The sequence below is a fragment of the Nomascus leucogenys genome, chromosome 13, assembly GCF_006542625.1.
Source record: "Nomascus leucogenys isolate Asia chromosome 13, Asia_NLE_v1, whole genome shotgun sequence".
Lineage (NCBI taxonomy): Eukaryota > Metazoa > Chordata > Mammalia > Primates > Hylobatidae > Nomascus > Nomascus leucogenys.
The window spans coordinates 103,198,283-103,216,570 of NC_044393.1; the positions used below are offsets into that span (position 1 = coordinate 103,198,283).

Genomic DNA, 18,288 nt, shown 5'->3' on the forward strand with positions numbered 1-18,288 from the left:
GAGAGAGGAAAAAAATCTCCATTACTAACTCTCCACTGCTGGATCATGTCCAAAAAGCTGATGCTGCTGAGGCAGTGGTGGTGGCTGCTGTTGCTGCTGCGGGGGCTGCTGAGGTGGAACCTGATGCTGCAGCGCCTGTGACGTCTGACTCAAGTGTGGCGCCGTCTGACTTTGCATCTGCTGCTGCTGCTGGTGGTGCATGCGCTGGAGCTGCTGCTGCTGGAGCTGCTGCTGCTGAATCTGCTGTTGCTGCTGCTGCTGCTGGAGCAGGCTGTGTTGCTGCTGGAGCTGGGCGAGCTGCTGCTGCTGGAGCTGGTGCTGCTGCAGCTGATGGAACTGCTGCTGCAGGGCATGCTGCTGCTGAAAGGGCTGGAGCTGCTGCTGAGGGCGATGCAGCTGCTGTGGAGGATGCAACTGTTGCTGTGGAAACTGTAGCTGTTGCTGTGAAAACTGGTGCGGATGGGCTTGCTGCTGCTGCTGCTGTTGCTGTGAAAATGGATGCGGCGGCTGCTGGGGGTAAGGTTGCTGAGAAATCTGCTGCTGCTGCTGCTGCTGCTGCTGGAGTTGCATTATCTGCTGGGGCTGAAGGTGTAAAACCGGGTGCTGCTGCTGCTGCTGCTGGGCCTGCTGCTGCTGCTGTAGCATGTGTGTCTCTGGCGTCACTTTCACTTGGCTAAACAGCACTGCATTGGCATTTGTATGTCCCTGCTGGCTATGATTCACCTGCTGTTCTAAATTTTTCGTAGGTGCTGAAAGAGTCTGTAAGATCTACAAAACAAAAGTTAGGTGAAACATTTTCAATAGTTCCTGAAACAGACGAATGATAGTTTCTTAGTCAAGAGAATAATAGCATATCCTACTTATTAACAATATTCAACCAAGTAGACACAGCAAATGATTGGAAACTGCAAAAACGATACTGCATTTTCTTTTGTATTTATTTTGTAACACCAATATCATAAAGTAAATTCATATATTGAGACCACCAAAATTTGAAACTATGTTAGTATAATGGAGTAAACTAACGAATTAAAGTGACAAAGACTCAGACGGCTGATGTGTTTGCCACAGGAGGGCATGTGAGTCCTGTGCACACCTGATGGCTAAGCCTCGGTGCTCCCTGCACCGTGCTGCGGCACCTCTCCACTGCCCATTGCCTGCATCAGCTCCGCAGACCCTCTCCTGGCCCAGGAATGCACTGAGGAATGACAGGTGGTGAAGGCATCTGGTAATCAGGCTCAGCCTCACCTCAAACCTTCTTGCCACAGCTGCCACTTCCCATTTCCTCTTGTCTTACAGCCCAGAGTCTAGTAAAGAAAGGTTCTCAGTGAATCACCTTCCAGATGAAAGCAGCATGACCCAAGCTGTGACTCCAAGAGCCTTTTGCTCCACTGTCAACTTGCTATGTGCACTGGCATGCTATGGAAAAGGAGGCCAGCTAAGACACCATCAGGGCTGTTTAAATGGTGATGTTCCTCCCAACTAAGAACTCATCATTAGAGCTGGGAAATGATGCTTCCTCAAAAATGACTGAGTTCTTCATGTGGGACACAAAAATATTTCAAGCTAGAAAAAAAGAATTCAAACCAGACTATTTGTCTTCTAGCTCTTTCTGCTTCACAATGACAGGAAATAAGCTGAGGGTTCTGTGTACGCTGAGAAGTAGGAGAAGGATGGTGACCAGCAGATACCCACCAAGCAGAGTAAGTTATTTTTTTAATATCCTATAGGGCACTGAATACAACAGAATATACACGTTATACAATGAATTTTGTTCAACATGCTCAAGCAACAAAAATTTGAAACCAACTTCTTATGGTCATGGAAATCAGTAAAAATAGATTTTACTAAACTCAATCCATACTACCTTTAACCCTATTAAAAGCATTTAAAATTTAAATAAAATTCTAGGAATTTGATTTTACCACATATCAGAACTATACCAAAATCTCAAACATATTCTAACATGTATCTTTCACTTAAACAGACTCCAAATTGAAAAGGTTATATGACCTGCAAGGGTAACAGATTTTGGATTTAGTAATAAATAATGGAGTTTAGAATTGAAATAAGTAAAAATCAAGAGCTCGGGCACACCCATCTTTAAAATCACCTTATGTATGAGACATCTCTGTAAGGAGATTCAAGGCTTCAGAAACACCTGAGTGGAACTCTAAGCAGAAAAATGTCTTTTAAACAAAATAATAAGACAACTGTTTCATCTCCATATTTAAAAGTATTTTTAAAAATCCGGAAAAGAAGAGGGGAAAATTCACCCCACCATATGCCACCCCATGGAGCCCAGCAGCATTTGGTGCTGTGCGAACACCCCCTAAGAAGCATGCACGTGTGGGGCACCTGCCTGCGTGGTGGGCACCAGCCATGAGCCCTACACGGCAAACTGCTGGGAACAGCGGCTGCCTCTTGAGAAGGTAAACAGCAATGAGGGGTGGGAGAGGGCTGAGAGTTTAATTGTTCACTCTGTCCTTTGGTATCATTTGAATTTTTGAATTTTGTACACATATTACTTTTTCACCCTCATATGTAAACAGCCCATGGAACTCTGAGGGATGGTAAAGAAATAAATGCCCATCTGCAGGTGGACAGGGCTGAACCAGTCATTCACCACATGCTGCTCCCCGCCTCCTGTACCTGCCAAGCCCAGGTGGAAGGGAGCTCAGGAACGGGCACAGGACCTAGACAAACACAGCAGCAGACATCGGACAGGACAGAGGCCAGAGGCTCCTATTTTTCAGATTGGCCAAGAGGACTCAGCATGGTCTGCTGCCTGCAGAAAGTGCTCCATCTGATCTCAGAGGGCTGAGGGACGCCTGGGTGGGACAGGAGGCAACTTACAGCTGTTTCTACTACGGGCTTGAGTTAAGATGGGTCCTCATCCACTGCTGACCCAGCCCATTAAGGGAGAAGAACAGATGGAGATTCAGGACAAGAGTCCCGGCTAGGAATGAAGATGGCCATTGGCCTGGAACCTTCTCCACTTGAGGCAGCGAGAGGTGCAGGCCTGGATGGAGGGGAGAAATCTGCAAGGCCAGCCATCGAAATGCCTCCCAAAACCCCTACCACATTCATCCGATCACTTTTTCAACCATCTGATCTGCCTCTGGCTGGAAACATGTTAGTCCTGGAGAACGTATGAAAAAGAATCTTAATTGCTCAATTACATAATTGTGCTATACTACAAACAATTCTGAATGAATGTCAAGTTTAAATTTTTCCATCACAACTGTCATAATCCTCATTTACATTACATTAATACTGAGTTACTGAATGCCATATACAGAAAGCATTATGATACACACCACATGGCTTCTAACCACTATAAATCTGCAATTTAAACAGGATTTTGATGGTAAGTTACGCCCTCCCTTCGAACAATCTAATGTTCAACTAAATCTGTCTCATATTTCTAAAGTTTCAGTCATTTTCTTCACATCTAGCAGTAAAATGTCCTTATGTTCTCTTGCATTGTGGAAAGTCTCTCAGAAAATCTCTGCAATTCTTCTCACTAGTGATCAAATCTATTCACTCACTAGAAATGGACGGAGCCTTCTCAGTTTTCCACCACTAGAGCACACAGCTAAGTATACCAAATTTGTCTCCTAAGGACAATTTCCAGTGCAGAGATGTGCCCAAACTCCCTACTGCAGTCAATTTTTCCATTTCAAAGTAAATTATTTTGTCTCTATATCCAAATACAAACTTAAGGAACTTTATATTTAAACCAACATCCACTGTATTTGAAAAACATAATAAGGCCAGGCACGGTGACTCACACCTATAATCCCAGCACTTTGGGAGGCTGAGGCAGGTGGATCACCTGAAGTCAGGAGTTCGAGACCAGCCTGGCCAACATGGCAAAAACCCGTCTCTAATCAAAATAAACAAACATTAGCCAGGCGTGGTGAAGGGCACCTGTAATCCCAGCTACTCAGAAGGCTGAGGCAAGAGAATCGCCTAAGCCAGGGAGGTGCAGGTTGCAGTGAGCAGAAATCCCACCACTGCACTCCGGCCTGGGTGACAGAGTGAGACTGTCTCAAAAAACAACCAAAACATATATATTAGAAATAAGTAGTAACTAACCAGCAGTAACTGACTAACACTTTTTGACACCACAAATAAACGAAAAGCAAAGAACATTTCCTATTTCAAATGGATGACTTCTGTCCATAATTTCTCACCTAAAGAAAGTGAGAAAGTTGCATTTCTCGAAGTGCCAGCGGCTTCATCCATGATTTTTCAAACCAACCCTATGAGAGAGATCTTTACGGCCCATATCCCGCATATCCCACTGCTGAAAGGACAGGTCCACTGCGTGGTCCCAGTCTTCCTGCCAGGACTGGTCATCTTCTCAATTCCTCCACCTCAGCAGTATCATCACTCTTCTCATGTTTGAGGTCAAAAATGCTAGAATCCTCTTTGTCTCTAGCCTATCATTCTTTATGGCCTTTACTTTCTACCTGTCACGACATTCTCTGGCTCTCAGGACGACTGTGTGATCGTCACTCTGCTGCTCTGTGGCTGAGACTGTGCCCTGTGGCTTTATCCCACCCACCTGCCTGGATGCGGATGCGCAGGGACCAGGGCCGGCACCCTCAGCACTGGGCAGTGCTGGAGCTGCTCCTTCTGTGCATCTACCTTTTCCCTAAACTCGGCTGACCCCAGCTCTCTCATGGGCACCCATCTGGACAATCCCTGGCCTTGCAGCTCTTGGACCTCCCCATCTTGGTGGGCTTCTCCCCATTTCCTCAGCCACACATTCCCAACCACCCCCAAGACCCATGATCAGTGGCAGGCCTGTTTTCCTCCAGGACCCAACAAGGTAGCATGGAGCGGTGGGCACCGAAGCAGGCCCGAGAGCTCCTCTCTAACGGGCAGCTGCTGCTCAGCTACAAGGCACTGTCACCACCCAGGACTTGAGGAAGGCCAGCTCGGCATTTTATCAGGTATCCACCTCTCAAGCCAGAAACCCAAAGTCTTCCCTATCTATCAATCAACTATTTGAAAATCTTCTATTCTCCTCAAACCCGATGACCTTCTCCCTCTACTCACCTTCTCCCCCACCATCTTAACTGTCTGCTGTCTAACATCTAAAGGGCATGTTTGCCTCTATCTTACTCTGGATGCCAGCCAACCGCTGTCATCATCCCAAGAACCATGTACTACTAATACTTGCTGCTTAGGTGGAGGGGAGGGGAGACAAAGATTTTGTCTGTCCCACAGCATTTCTAAACACTTTTTAAACCACTGCTATTATCATACCCAATAAAATGATCATTGTCAACATCACCTTATACCTATGCCATATTGAATTTCCCCACTTCATCAACATCAAGCCTTTCCACTGAAAGTGGATGTGGAGAATACTGGATCCTGCTTCAGGTTGTTCCTATATGCTACAGAGCCATTTTTCTGGGACTCTGAGCTGTCATTATGAAATGAAAGTGTCCAGAACAAGGTGAAGCGGCAGACAGGGTGTCATCAACAGATGGAACAGCCCAGCTGGCTCTCAATGGTGGGGCTCCTCAGAGCCTGGCCCCAGACCCTCCTCTTGCTCTGCCCCACCTACTACACATCCTCACATCTGCCTCCATAGCTTCAGTCAGCCTTGTTTCCTCTGGTTCCACCACGTAGCAGACAGCCCCTGCATGGATCAACCCAACACATCTGAAGAGAAACTTAGGTTCTTCAAACCTGCAGCTTTCCAGTGTCCCTTATCTCTGAAACAGCATCATCTTCCTTCACTTGCTCAAGCCAGAAAGCTGGATCCTCCCATTCAGTTTTTTGTCTCTCAAACTCCACCTCTGTATCCTCTTAAGGGGCCTCTCTGCTTCACTCTTGCCCCTCTACGATCCACTGTTCACACAATACCTATCAGAGTACATCTCACCCCAACTCAAAGCCCAGTGGCTTCCTTCTAAGAAAGACCATACTCCTCACTATGGCCCCATATGGCAAAGCCCCTTTTAAATCCTTCCTAGAACTCATCCACCTTATGAAGTTCAAATTTCATCAACTTTCTTTTCTTAGAACTCAGCAAATTCATGCCCACATTTGGGTCTTCCTTTTGCCTGGGAAGTCTGTGTCCTCAGTTCTTCACATGGCCTCTCCTTGTCATTCAACCCTAATCTAAGTCACCTCCTGCCCGAGGTCCTTCTTGACCATCTCGTCTAAAATAGCCTCCTTTCCTTCACCTGCTATTAGGGGAGCCTGATTATTTTCTTTGAAACACCTTTCACCATCAACAGTCCTTTTGTTCATATTTCTCCACTTACTGTAGGTCTTCTCTACCTAAATTAGTTTTCTGATTCACAATTTTATCTCCAGTGCCCAGAAAAATGCAGAGTGGCCAATATACCACCTCAGCTACCTTCTTTCTGTCTTAAATAGAAATATACCTACTTAAAACATTTAAGCCATGCGTGGTGGCTCACACCTGTAATCCCAGCATTCTGGGAGGCCGAGGTGGGTGGATCACTAGAGATCAAGAGTTCAAAACCAGCCTGGCCAACATGGTGAAATTGTCTCTACTAAAAATAAAAATAAATAAATAAATAAATAAATAAATTAGCCAGGCATGGTGGCACATGCCCGTGATCCCAGCTACTTGGGAGGCTGAGGCAGGAGAATCATTTGAACCCAGGAGGTGGAGGTTGCAGTGCGCAGAGATCATACGACTGCACTCCAGCCTGGATGACAGAGTGAGACTCCATGTCAAAAAAAACAAAAAACAACAGCAACAAAACTTAAGATCCACTCTGTATCAATAAGCTCCATGCTATATAAACTGTAACCTGAAATCAAGCCTTCTTCAACAAATGCATGAATTTGTGCTATTTATTTACTACCATGAAGTTCATTTATAAGCAAATCAGGTACGGCTGGTAAACTTCATTATTCTAAGTAAGACTGGAAACCCTTCAACGGATAGTACTCCATCACTGACATCCTGGTTCTACTCAGCTGCTTTAAATCTTCAAGTTAACATATGCTGTTACCCTCTTTTTCAATGATCCTGAAATAAATATATATATATATATACACATACACACACACACACACACACATACATACACAACAGTAAACAGGTTCTCACACAAATACTGCTTGTAAGTTATTTGGTCTGAAAAAGCAAAACCAATAACCTACATTGAAATAGACTGTGAAATCCAATTCTACAATCCAATATTCAAATTTTTTTCTGAAAGAGTGACTTACATGTGCTACATTTGATGGCCGGTTAATCTGCTGAATGTCAGCATTATTAGTAATATTCCTCAATGTCCGTACTGCTGGACTCCAGGTAGCTATCATTTCTGATCTTTCAGAACTTTGGAGGTTTTGTCCAGCAGCCATTAAATTACCCCGGACCTCAGGGGGCAAAATGTTACCTGGAACGGGTGGGACATTGGCACACAAGTTAATCAACCCAGGCTCCTTTCCCTGAGGCAGCCTGCGTTTTGCAGCAGCTAACTGTGGGACTTCGGCTGGGGTCCAGTTTAAATTTCTCTCTTGTTTTTCCGGTGATGAATCTGAAGAGTCATCAAACATTAATTCCCCTTTAGATTTTTCAGTGTTGGATTTAGGTGAAAACTGCTGGTCACCTGAAGGAGACCCTTCTTGAGAGCTGGCAGGGCTTGACTTCTCATCTGTACTACCCTCATTCTGAGACTCTTGTTCCTCATTTTCTACTTCCTCCTCCTCTTCCTCTTCCTCTTCTTCCTCTTCATAAATAATCAGACGAGGATGATAAAATGCTTCGTCCTTTTTGGTTTTCTCTGATACGCAATCCAGAACCCAGTCAGGAGTCACAATTTTAATACTTGCTCGCTTTAAAGCACATTCGTATTTCTCCTACGAGGAAAGCAGAAACACACAAAACAAAGCTGCAAATTTTATCATATTTCCCACAATTATGCATTTTAGAAAAAACTCAGGAGAGGAATGCAGTTGAAATGTTGAGCAACTATTATTACAATTTTATACATAAGGAAAGTTTGATCTTTCAGAGAGGGGACATGAGGCGAAAGTGAAAAGGAACCATACAGCAGTGATCGTAGGAAGGTCTCACACCTGCAGTAGGAGTCTTAAAAGGCTTGGCTTAAAATTAACTTTTTAAAACAATATTTTAAGTACAAAAGTAGAGCTAGTAATCCTATGGAAAATTATGAAATGAATAATTGCTACCTAAGTTTTTAAGATTGATAATATTTAGAAGCTTGGTTTTCCATGACAGGTAGTAAAGTAACAGCGTGGCAGAGTGCCGCCAATGCATCACGTACACTCATGGAGCGTGGCTGACTTGGCTGACTTGCACAGGACAGCTCTATTCATGATCCAGTATTTATGGAGCTCATGCTATATGCCAAGCAGCACTAAGGGATGGAGACACAAAGGATGCAAAAAGTCTCTGACCTAACAAGGCTCACAATTTGGTTCTAAAGAGATATTAAATACGGAATGCAAATACAATATAAAACCAGTGCTGAATGATGGTGGTGACAGACTGGAAGGGAATCTCATCAACGTAAGCTGGAGGACGTGAGGAAAGCCCCGTTGAAAGGTGAGCTTTGGCTGGGGCACAAATGATGACAATTTGCACAGTTAGAATGAAAGCAGAAAATACAGCCCAATGGAAAAGACGTGTCCGGAGTAGTATGTACAGCAAGCTAACAGAGGCCTCTCCTGTGGTAAAGGGTGCAGAATGTGGAAGGCACAGGGGAAGGAATAACAAAGAAAGAGGAAATAAATAAAAAATGTTAAATAAGAGTAATATGACAATAAAGTAACCTTAAAATAAATGAGTTTGTAAATTTGGCTGTGCTTCTAAAAGCCTAACACATAACAGCAATTCTCTAGCAAACACATAATCAGGGCCCTAAACTCAACTCCATGTCCTGTTGCAGAGCCCCAAGGTGGCACTTGCAATTTCTGGGTGGAATAAGAGTCACATGCAATAGGGATGCAGGGCAGCAGCACAGAGAGGACAGCTGTCGGTCATTCAGTCCTGGCGAAGAACGCCAGGCATTGTCCACCTGGGAGATCCTTGCAAATAGTGAGCTCTGCACACAGCTCAGTGACTTAACTTGTGTTTGTGAGGTTGTTCTTTCTTAAACCTTTTTAAAAGACAAGAAAAACCTAGTCATGGGAGATACCCATGAATAAGAAGCTAAGCAAAGGAAAATGAATGTAATCATAATCACACTGACTAGAAAGGACCACGATTAACATTTTTAGGGTATAAATTATTTTTGTTATAAATATATACATACATATATTAAAAGGGCAAAGGGAAAAAACATATAGTCATAGTGAACAAATACTTTATAATGTTCCTTTTTCACTTAATACATTGTGAACAACCTTTTCCTATGAAAAAATGTATACTTTGATGCTTTCGTTTTTAACTTTTTTATGTACATTTTCAAACACAGACCAAATTAGAGACTAGTGGAATAAATCCCTTCTATCTGTCACCCAGCTTCAATAACCTTTTACAAATCTTGCTTCTCCTGAACTTTGTTTACGGATCTCAAATTGATAAAGACTTTCTAAACCACCAAAATTATCACAGCAGCACAATGAACTATGATTCACCTCATCCTCAGGCCCTATTCAGATCTCCCCAGTAGTCTCAAACGCTTTTACAGTTTCCTCTTCGGTTGCACAGCTGTGTACCTTAGTTCATCCCCCAGTGTTAGCCAAGTGGTTGTTTCCAGTGTTTCACTACTATGAAAAACTGGAGTTATATTTTATGACAGATTCCTAGGTTTTGGTGTTGAGGTTTGAAAAGGAATACAGATTTAAGGCTTCATATCTCTAACTACACTTCCCTTCCCAAAAAGGCTATGTAAGAGTCCATCAATTTACCTATACCCTCGACAATAAAATGTCTTATTCTTTATCCTAAAAATCATGCTGTTCTTAAATATTTAAAAGCATAAAATGTTATATAGCTCTCCCCAGATGATAAATTTCTACTAGAGATTTTCAATTTCTGGACTACCCATTCCAGAAAAACCTATTTTAGGAAAATATGAAGTCCAGGTACACAGCAAAATATTTTTGAACCAATTAATACAAAAATATCGTCTGCTTGAATAACATATGACTATATGTAATATGGTTTACATATGATTTTTCCAAGTTAAAAAGATATTTGTTGAAATAATAAAATATGAAGAAAAGTTATTTGTAATTGTTTTAACAAATACCAAAAAACAAAACAAAACTATTGCCATGAAGAGGAGTCACTGAAAATTTTGGATATGAAAAAGATAATTTCACACTTAAAAGGCTGGGATCCAGTAGGCTCCTGAGTTCCTAGTTTGTATAGAATGCTGGCATTTCACATTTCAGAAATAACTTGACTATTTCCTGTGGAAATCTAAGTAAAACACTTAGGTGAACAGCCTTACTATATTTCACTCAAGTTTTCTCTCACTTTTCACAAGATAGGTAGTTTTTAATCACTGAAAGACAGTAACTGTTTAAACAAAGATGATTTAAGAGGAAAGCAATGTTTAGATACCTTTGCCTGACCCAATTTATCAGCTAAATTATTCTAAATTTTGTATCCTCAAAACTTCTAACTCACTAAGGGCTAAGGACCTCGAGGGTCAACCACGTCCCCTCTCCCCAACAACTAATAACCATAACCCGTTTCTGTTGGTTTTAAGTTATAAATTCTTTCATTCTTCTCAATTTGAAACTTTTAAACTTCAAGAGTATAAAAGGTAGTTTTATTAGGCCATTTGCACAAGCTTTTGCTATGTGCTCATTAAAGAAAACAAAAACATTTACTTTAAAAAGAAATGTTATTTTTGTGTATAATCAGCCTGTCTCTAGCACTCATAAAACATAAATTAGAAGAAACTATTTAAATTCACCATATTAGGTTTACAAATTTATATCTGAATAGATTATAAAATACAATAATTTAAAGGAATGATAAAAATTCAGTCTTTTTAAAGGGATTTAATTTTTCAAATATTTGTGGTTATTGAGTTACATAAGCCACAAACATAACATAATTGTGAATCAAGAACATAATGGCTAATTATAATTACCATTAAATTAAAACCATTTTGGTTTTATAAATAGAAGACTATGCCAGAATATATGGTTCCTTCAGTTCATTTTATAGACTGGTGCTTCTCAGCCTTTAAGGAGTGAGTTAGAAAGAACCAGGGAAGAGGCGAGGTGAGGCAGGGAACACCATGCCATAGAAGGGTGCATGGCCTACCAGAATCCAACAGGAATGAAACACTATTGCCTTAGAGACAACAGACAGACATGAGCACGAAGTCCAACTGTCACTTTCTGATCCTGTGATCTTGGCTGAAACTAACTCAGTAACACTAAAGAAGAGCTGTTACCACTCCCTGAAGTTTTGGAAATTTGTGAGAGCCTGTTGTATTTGTCACAAAAGCTGGCTGGGAGGAAATGGTAGAGGGAATGCTAAGTCCTAGAATGATCAAGACAATGCTGCATAGTCGAGGAATTATCCTGCAAACATTCTGGTAACGTACCATCAGTCATACTAAAAAGTATCTGGAGGTATGTACTTAATTTTCCAGAAAAAAAAAAATCAAAGGAATTATTTCTAGCTTATTCAAAAATTTACTACAAGTTGGTTTTTTTTAATTGAATTTTATTGGAAACTGTCACTAACGGCAATGATCGCTTACCCTTTATGTCATCATTACAACAGATAGACATTAATTTTTTTTGCAGCTGCCATATTGAGGATTGTAATATATAAAAATATATGCTCATATATATGTTATACATATAAAAATATCTTTTTTTTTTTTTTGAAGCAGGGTCTCACTCTGTTGCCCAGGCTGGAGTGCAGTGGCGCAATCATGGCTCACTGCAGCCTCAACCTCCCAGGCTCAAGCAATCCTTCCATCTCAGCTTCCCAAGTAGCTAGGACCACAGGCGTGAGTCACCACATCCAGCTAATTTTTTATTTTTTGTAAAGATGGAGTATCACGGCTGGGCGCGGTGGCTCACGCCTGTAATCCCAGCACTTTGGGAGGCCAAGGCGGGCAGATCACGAGGTCAGGAGATCAAGACCATCCTGGCTAACACGGTGAAACCCCGTCTCTACTAAAAATACAAAAAAATTAGCCGGGCACGGTGGCGGGCGCCTGTAGTCCCAGCTACTCGGGAGGCTGAGGCAGGAGAATGGTGTGCACCCGGGAGGCGGAGCTTGCAGTGAGCCGAGATAGTGCCACTGCACTCCAGCACCTGGGCAAGAGAGCAAGATTCCGTCTCAAAAAAAAAAAAAAAAAAAAAAGATGGGGTCTCACTTTGTTGCCCAGGCTGGTCTCAAACTTCTGGGCTCAAGAGACCTCCCAGCTCGGCCTCCCAAAGTGCTGGGATTTACAGGCGTGAGCCACCACTTCTGGCCCATGTAATATCTTACTACTTCATTGTCTTCTAGGGTAGTTATGCTTGAGCATTAAAAAATCCTGGATGTTTTTCATTATTAATTACCCTCTTTCTCTTTCTTTACATGTGGGCATTATGTTCTTAAAAATTAAGGGCTGGGCGTGGTGCTCACGTCTGTAATCCCAGCACTTTGAGAGGTCGAGGTGGGCAGATCACTTGAGGTCAGGAGTTCAAGACCAGCCCAGACAACATTTGGTCTCTACTAAAAATACAAAAATTAGTCGGGTGTGGTGGCACGCGCCTGTAATCCCAGCTACTTGGGATGCTGAGGCAGGAGAATTGTGTGAACCCGGGAGATGGAGGATGCAGTGAGCTGAGATTGTACCAGTGCACCCCAGCCTGGGCGACAGTGAGACTCTGTCTCAAGAAAAAAAAAATTACTTAGGAACAGTAATGTGTACAGAACGGGGTTAGAGAAAGGAGTGGTGGGTGTCTGTGTTTCAGTTTCCTCAAGGGGACAGCAGGACTTCCTTCACTGTATGCCACAAGCAGCACTGTACTGGCACTTAGTAAGTGCTCACTAATGGCTGCGTATTAGTGTTATTTTTATTACTGGCAAACACAAAATCTGCTTTTAACAAATATTTACCATTGCAGAAGAAACACAGTAAGCATTAAAATAGTAGTTCATTTTTCCCTATGTTGAATTAGTTCATGTAAAACTGGGAAATTAAAATTGGAAAAGCAAAAAAAGACTTATCTTTCTTTTCCAGTCCATAAATGAAATCAAGAATGAAGAACAAATATATTACATAAGACAATATTATAATTCCACTATTGACTTAGATAAGATAATCTCTGTATACATGCATAATACATTATATATAATATCATGTTTAGTATCAACTTTTAAAATATATGGAGTATTTGCTTTATCTAAATATAATTATAGTAGCATATTTGTTGTCTTATTCACAAGCATGTTTTAGCCAAAGAAAACGATTACTTTTAAGTGCCTCTTTGTTGGGATAAATAAAGCTCAATTAAAGTATTTATATATAGACCTTATGACTTAGATTTGTTTTTCCTTCCAAATAAAAATTTTAAGATTCCATTTTTAGCTATACACTTAAAAAATTAGTCTAAAGTCAATAAATACTTTAAAATATATACTATATCCTAAAGCCCAAAGAGTTACTAAGGATTTCTCATCAAAATATTTCGGAAGGTGAAAAAACGCTAAATTAAGGCACTAGTAAACGTCAAATCACAATTCAAAACAGCTTTGACAAACCCACTCTGTTCACACAGCGCCTCTTGAATTATCATTCTAACGCAGTGAAAAAAGCAAAAGCTTTCATTTCCCCTTCAAATTATGTAAAAATCAAATACATTTTTGCTATAAATCAACATTAATATAAAAAGAACCCACTATTTTAACCAAAGCACACTGTTTATGACTTAAATTGTCATGGAAAATATGTTTTTTACTTAAATTTTAGGAGTCACATCATAAATTTTATATAATGCTTTCTAGAGAACAGTGGTTCTGAAACTTTAGTATGCATCAGAATCACCTACCAGAGAACTTGATCACACACTGACTGTTGGGCACATTTGATTAGGTCTGGGAAGAGGCTAGACAGACTGCATTTCTTTTTGTTTTTTGAGACAGAGTCTCACTCGGTCACCCAGACTGGAGTGCAGTGGTGTGATCTCGGCTCACTGCAACCTCCACTTCCTGGGTTCAAGGGATTCTCCTGCCTCAGCCTCCTGAGTAGCTGCGATTACAAGCGCATGCCACCATGCCTGGCTAATTTTTGCATTTTTAGTAGAGACGGGGTTTCTCCATGTTGGTCAGGCTGGTCTCGAACTCATGACCTCAACTGATTCACCCACCTCGGTCTCCCAAAGTGCTGGGATTACAGGCGTGAGCCACTGCGCCTGGCCAACAGGCTGCATTTCTAACAAGTCCCCAAGGAGGGCAGATGCTGCTGATCCCAGGCCTTACTTGTGGAAACAAAATCCATACAGCCACACCACTGCTCAAGGATGAGAGCCCCATGCTTATCAAGACAAAAGTCATTTTCGTATATTCCAGATTATGAAGAAAATATATCGAAAATTTCACCAAACGCATGTTTATAATCATACCTGATACGAGGTTCTTAAAAAAAATGGTGAAGGGAACTAAAAATACATTTTTTTAACAAATGAAAATGAACCAAAGTTTTACTAGATTTGAAAGGAAATTCTACAGATTAATAAAATTTTCCTGTTTTCCGCATAAAATGAAGCCAAATTTCACAGTATTTAGAAGTTATATTTGGCTTACAATTTACAATCATCTCACATCTTTTGTGGAATGAAGCTGGATATAAATAATATAAACCAATATAATCAGCTTTTGTAAATGAAATATAATTAATTTAAAAGAAGCTCAAAAAAGACATGTGATTACTAGAAATTCTTAAATGACATACAAAAATAAGGTGGCACAAGAAATGCTTACCCCCTTTGGCTCTGGAACAATCAAATGTGTGCATTTCTTATTGAGGGTTAGCTGGCAATCTCCCCCATAGAACGTAACCAAAGCCCACAGGGCACTTCTGTCTTCAGATGACACCTGACAGAAAGTTAGAAAGAAGGCTTTTACCATACATTTCAATCTGTGCATGGCTATATTTTCACTTTAGTAATAAACTGCAACAATTCTGTTTCTCCCTTAATAAAATTAACCTAAGAATATTTGTAGAAAAAATAGAGAAGCTTTTAGCTATCTGCTTATTATAACAAAAACTTCACTCGTATCATAATAGTTTTACATATATAAATTACTTATTTTTGCCTTGTCACCAAATGAATTTAAAAATATTTATATCCACATTCCAAAAAGTGGAATGGAGGATTATTTCAGTCGATAACAAAAATAGTCAGGGGAAAAAAAGCAGGAAGAACTAGTATGCCATTCCAGCTTCCATTTGTGTCACTTTTGAAAATGTTTAAATACAACAGCAATATCGAAATCGTATTTTAGGAATGCCTTTATGCTAATGGATAACAAATACTAATTATGAAATGAATAAAATAAAAACAAAGATAAAATATGGTGACTTATAAGTTCAGGGGAAAATGTAAATATTACTTAACACAGGAAAGAAAGAAGGCAAGCATAAAAGGAATAATTCTTATGCTTGCTCAGTGATGAAGTAAGGACTCCAGATACAATGGCTTATGCAGTCAAACAGGCTTTCACTGTAACAATAGAAACAGCTACCATTTATTGCCTGCCTACTATGTGCCAGGAACTGTGCCAAGTGCTTTATATCTACACAGCTAACCCTTCCAACCGCCATGTGAAACAGGAATCATTCACCCCATTTTAAAAATAAGGAAACACACTAAATTACACCTAATAATTGGAAAAGCTGGCTTTTAAAACCCAGGTCTGTCTACACCCAGGTCTAACTCCAAACTGGACTTTCCACTGTTCTATAGTGCTTCTCTAAGGGTAGTTACTGCTGGGAAAGTCAAAAATAATTTCTAAAAAAAGGAAATTTTAGAGTCTGAAAAGCAAAAGAACATTTAAGAAAAATAAAAATATAAACATTAATTCTAAGATAATCATTTAACCAAGTAAATTTTTTCTGGATAAATTTATTGTAAGTTGAGGATTATAGTTGTTGAAGAATCCTGAACTTTGTCTCAAGTTAATTTTTTAAAAGTATTGATAATAGCATGTTAATCTCTTTTTAACTGCCAGTATGCAGCTTGCCAATAATCTAGCATTCTTCTAATCTACTCTCATCCATTTACAAACATTTCTAGAAATTATTCTGTATTACACACTATTCTATGAATATTAACAAAAACAGGTTAGCTTTCTAAAAATCACTTTTCAAATCATTATTTTATAACTTGTTAATTTAGTAAGTCAATGTCACATTTCAGAAGACTGGACCAGGTTATTTTTATTAGAGGCTTTCACAAAAACATTTATATCCTGCAGCATGTGGAGAGTTGAGATTTAATTACATGATAATACAGGTTAATCCAATGAGTCATTATATAATCTTTATTAAAAATGAAATTAAAAAACAGTCTAGATATGCCTTTATTACCAAGATTTGCCTATATGTTCAGTTAAGTATTATTTTATTTTACTGACTGCAGTAAGTCTAGTCCTATCCCCTATTTGGCCTGTGTCACAGGCGTAGACCTCAACAGGGTGCAGTAGATTGCTGTGGAAAGAACATCAGCTAGGGAGGAAGGGAGGAGAGCTGGTATTAATATGACGCCTCCAATAACTCGCTTATGTCAACTTGGAAAACTTCCATGATCCGGATTCTTCACTGATGTATGTTTGGATTAAATGACTTTGGACATCCATACCAGCTCATTTAACGAATCTCCAGCAGCATAATTAAGAATGCTCTTTCCACACCAAAATGTTAACAATAGTTACTTAGTGGTGATAGGATTATGGGGACGTTTTTATTTTCATTTTTATACTTTTCTGTATTTTCCAAATTTTCAAAAGCATTAATTTTATAATTGGGGAAATGTGCTTTTCTTTTTTAAAAACCATCTTTCCAAAATACCAATGTTATCATGTTGGCTAATAATGTCTCCTCAGTGCTGTAAGGCTAAAATCCAAAGGCTCCCCAATAGTGTCCAGGCCCTTCCTGTCTGGCTGGCTCCTAACCACCTCCTCCTGCCCATGAGCACTGCCCCCGCGTGCACCTTCCATCCTCACCACGTTCCGCTTTCCTGTGCCCTGCTGTGCCCACCCTCCGACCTCCTCCTCTAAGACTCAGCTCAGGTGGCATTACCACTGTACTCCCACAGCAAGCTGGACAGAAATCTAAATACTTGTCACACTCCACAACTATCTGCTTGCTTATCTGTCCTCCCAGCTATACTCCAAAGCAACCAGGAGCAGAGGACTAGAATTTCAAGTCTGTGCTCCCAGGAATAAAAGCTTTCCTTTAAACCAATCAGGAACACTCTCCCTTTTCCTTCTTCAGGCCTCACCACCCCCAATAAGACACTCCTTGATTCTAGTTTATGGGATTTTCTCCTTGTCCAGTCTTGATTATGAATTCTAACACTCCTTATTAAAGAGTCTAACATGATGTCCTAAACTTCTCTGAGATCTTTCACAGTACCTAGTACAGTGCAAGGCACATGGGTAGGCAGTCAAGAAATACTGTTGATTGAGATACAGAATGGAAAGGACTTTTTAGTCTTCCAGATTTAAATCATGACCTGGCCAGGCTCTCCATTACACTCTTGACCTATTCCCCAAAACCTACCCAGCACATTACAACAGAGGCCTCAGCCTGCATCAATACCGGGTCAGAAGAAGGCAGATGATCTCTGTGCTTCCCAACTTCTGCTGGACAAGCTCCCTTCCCTACCTCTCCCTGGGAGAGCTCTGGAAGACTCCAACAAAGAGCTCCAGCTTGTATCAACACCCTGACGGGGAAAAGACAGAAGGTCACTGAGAACCACCAAGAAACAGTCCTTTTGTAAAGCTAGGGTCCTGCCTGGCGTGTGCATGTGAGTGTGTGTGCGCATGGGTGCTCCAGTGTGCAGAAAAGGTGCAGATCCCTCTGACAGTCTCCAATCAGTTAGGACTAACCACTGTGAGCACTCGCTCCTGTTTCTGTACCTGGTGCCCACTTTCATTTTTGCATATGTTGCAACATACCGTATTTGCCCAAGGTCTGACCCCTCCTAGACTGTATGTTTACTGAGAGAGAAATCGCATCTTAATTAATTTGTACCCCTCTGCATTGCTCCTGTCACAAAGTACCCATCAAGGATTTGTTGGACCAAAGTCCCTTAGCTGCACACTGTACATATGTT

The 18,288-nt window shown here is 40.8% G+C and overlaps 1 protein-coding gene across 4 annotated transcripts in view; it reads right to left on the reverse strand.

The window, feature by feature from the left end:
• Window positions 1-18,288, reverse strand: part of PAXIP1 (PAX interacting protein 1) — a 60,067-nt gene that overhangs the window by 24,412 nt on the left and 17,367 nt on the right. For 2 of the 4 annotated variants that reach the window (XM_030826253.1, XM_030826254.1), the window contains 4 exons: window positions 17,733-17,895; window positions 14,930-15,043; window positions 7,237-7,872; window positions 30-768 (listed from right to left, as the gene is read on the reverse strand). In XM_030826253.1, the coding sequence (XP_030682113.1) occupies window positions 30-768; window positions 7,237-7,872; window positions 14,930-15,043; window positions 17,733-17,895 (1,652 nt within the window). The remainder of the gene's footprint in view (window positions 1-29; window positions 769-7,236; window positions 7,873-14,929; window positions 15,044-17,732; window positions 17,896-18,288) is intronic. The other 2 variants (XM_030826255.1, XM_012512359.2) reach the window with 2 other exon arrangements.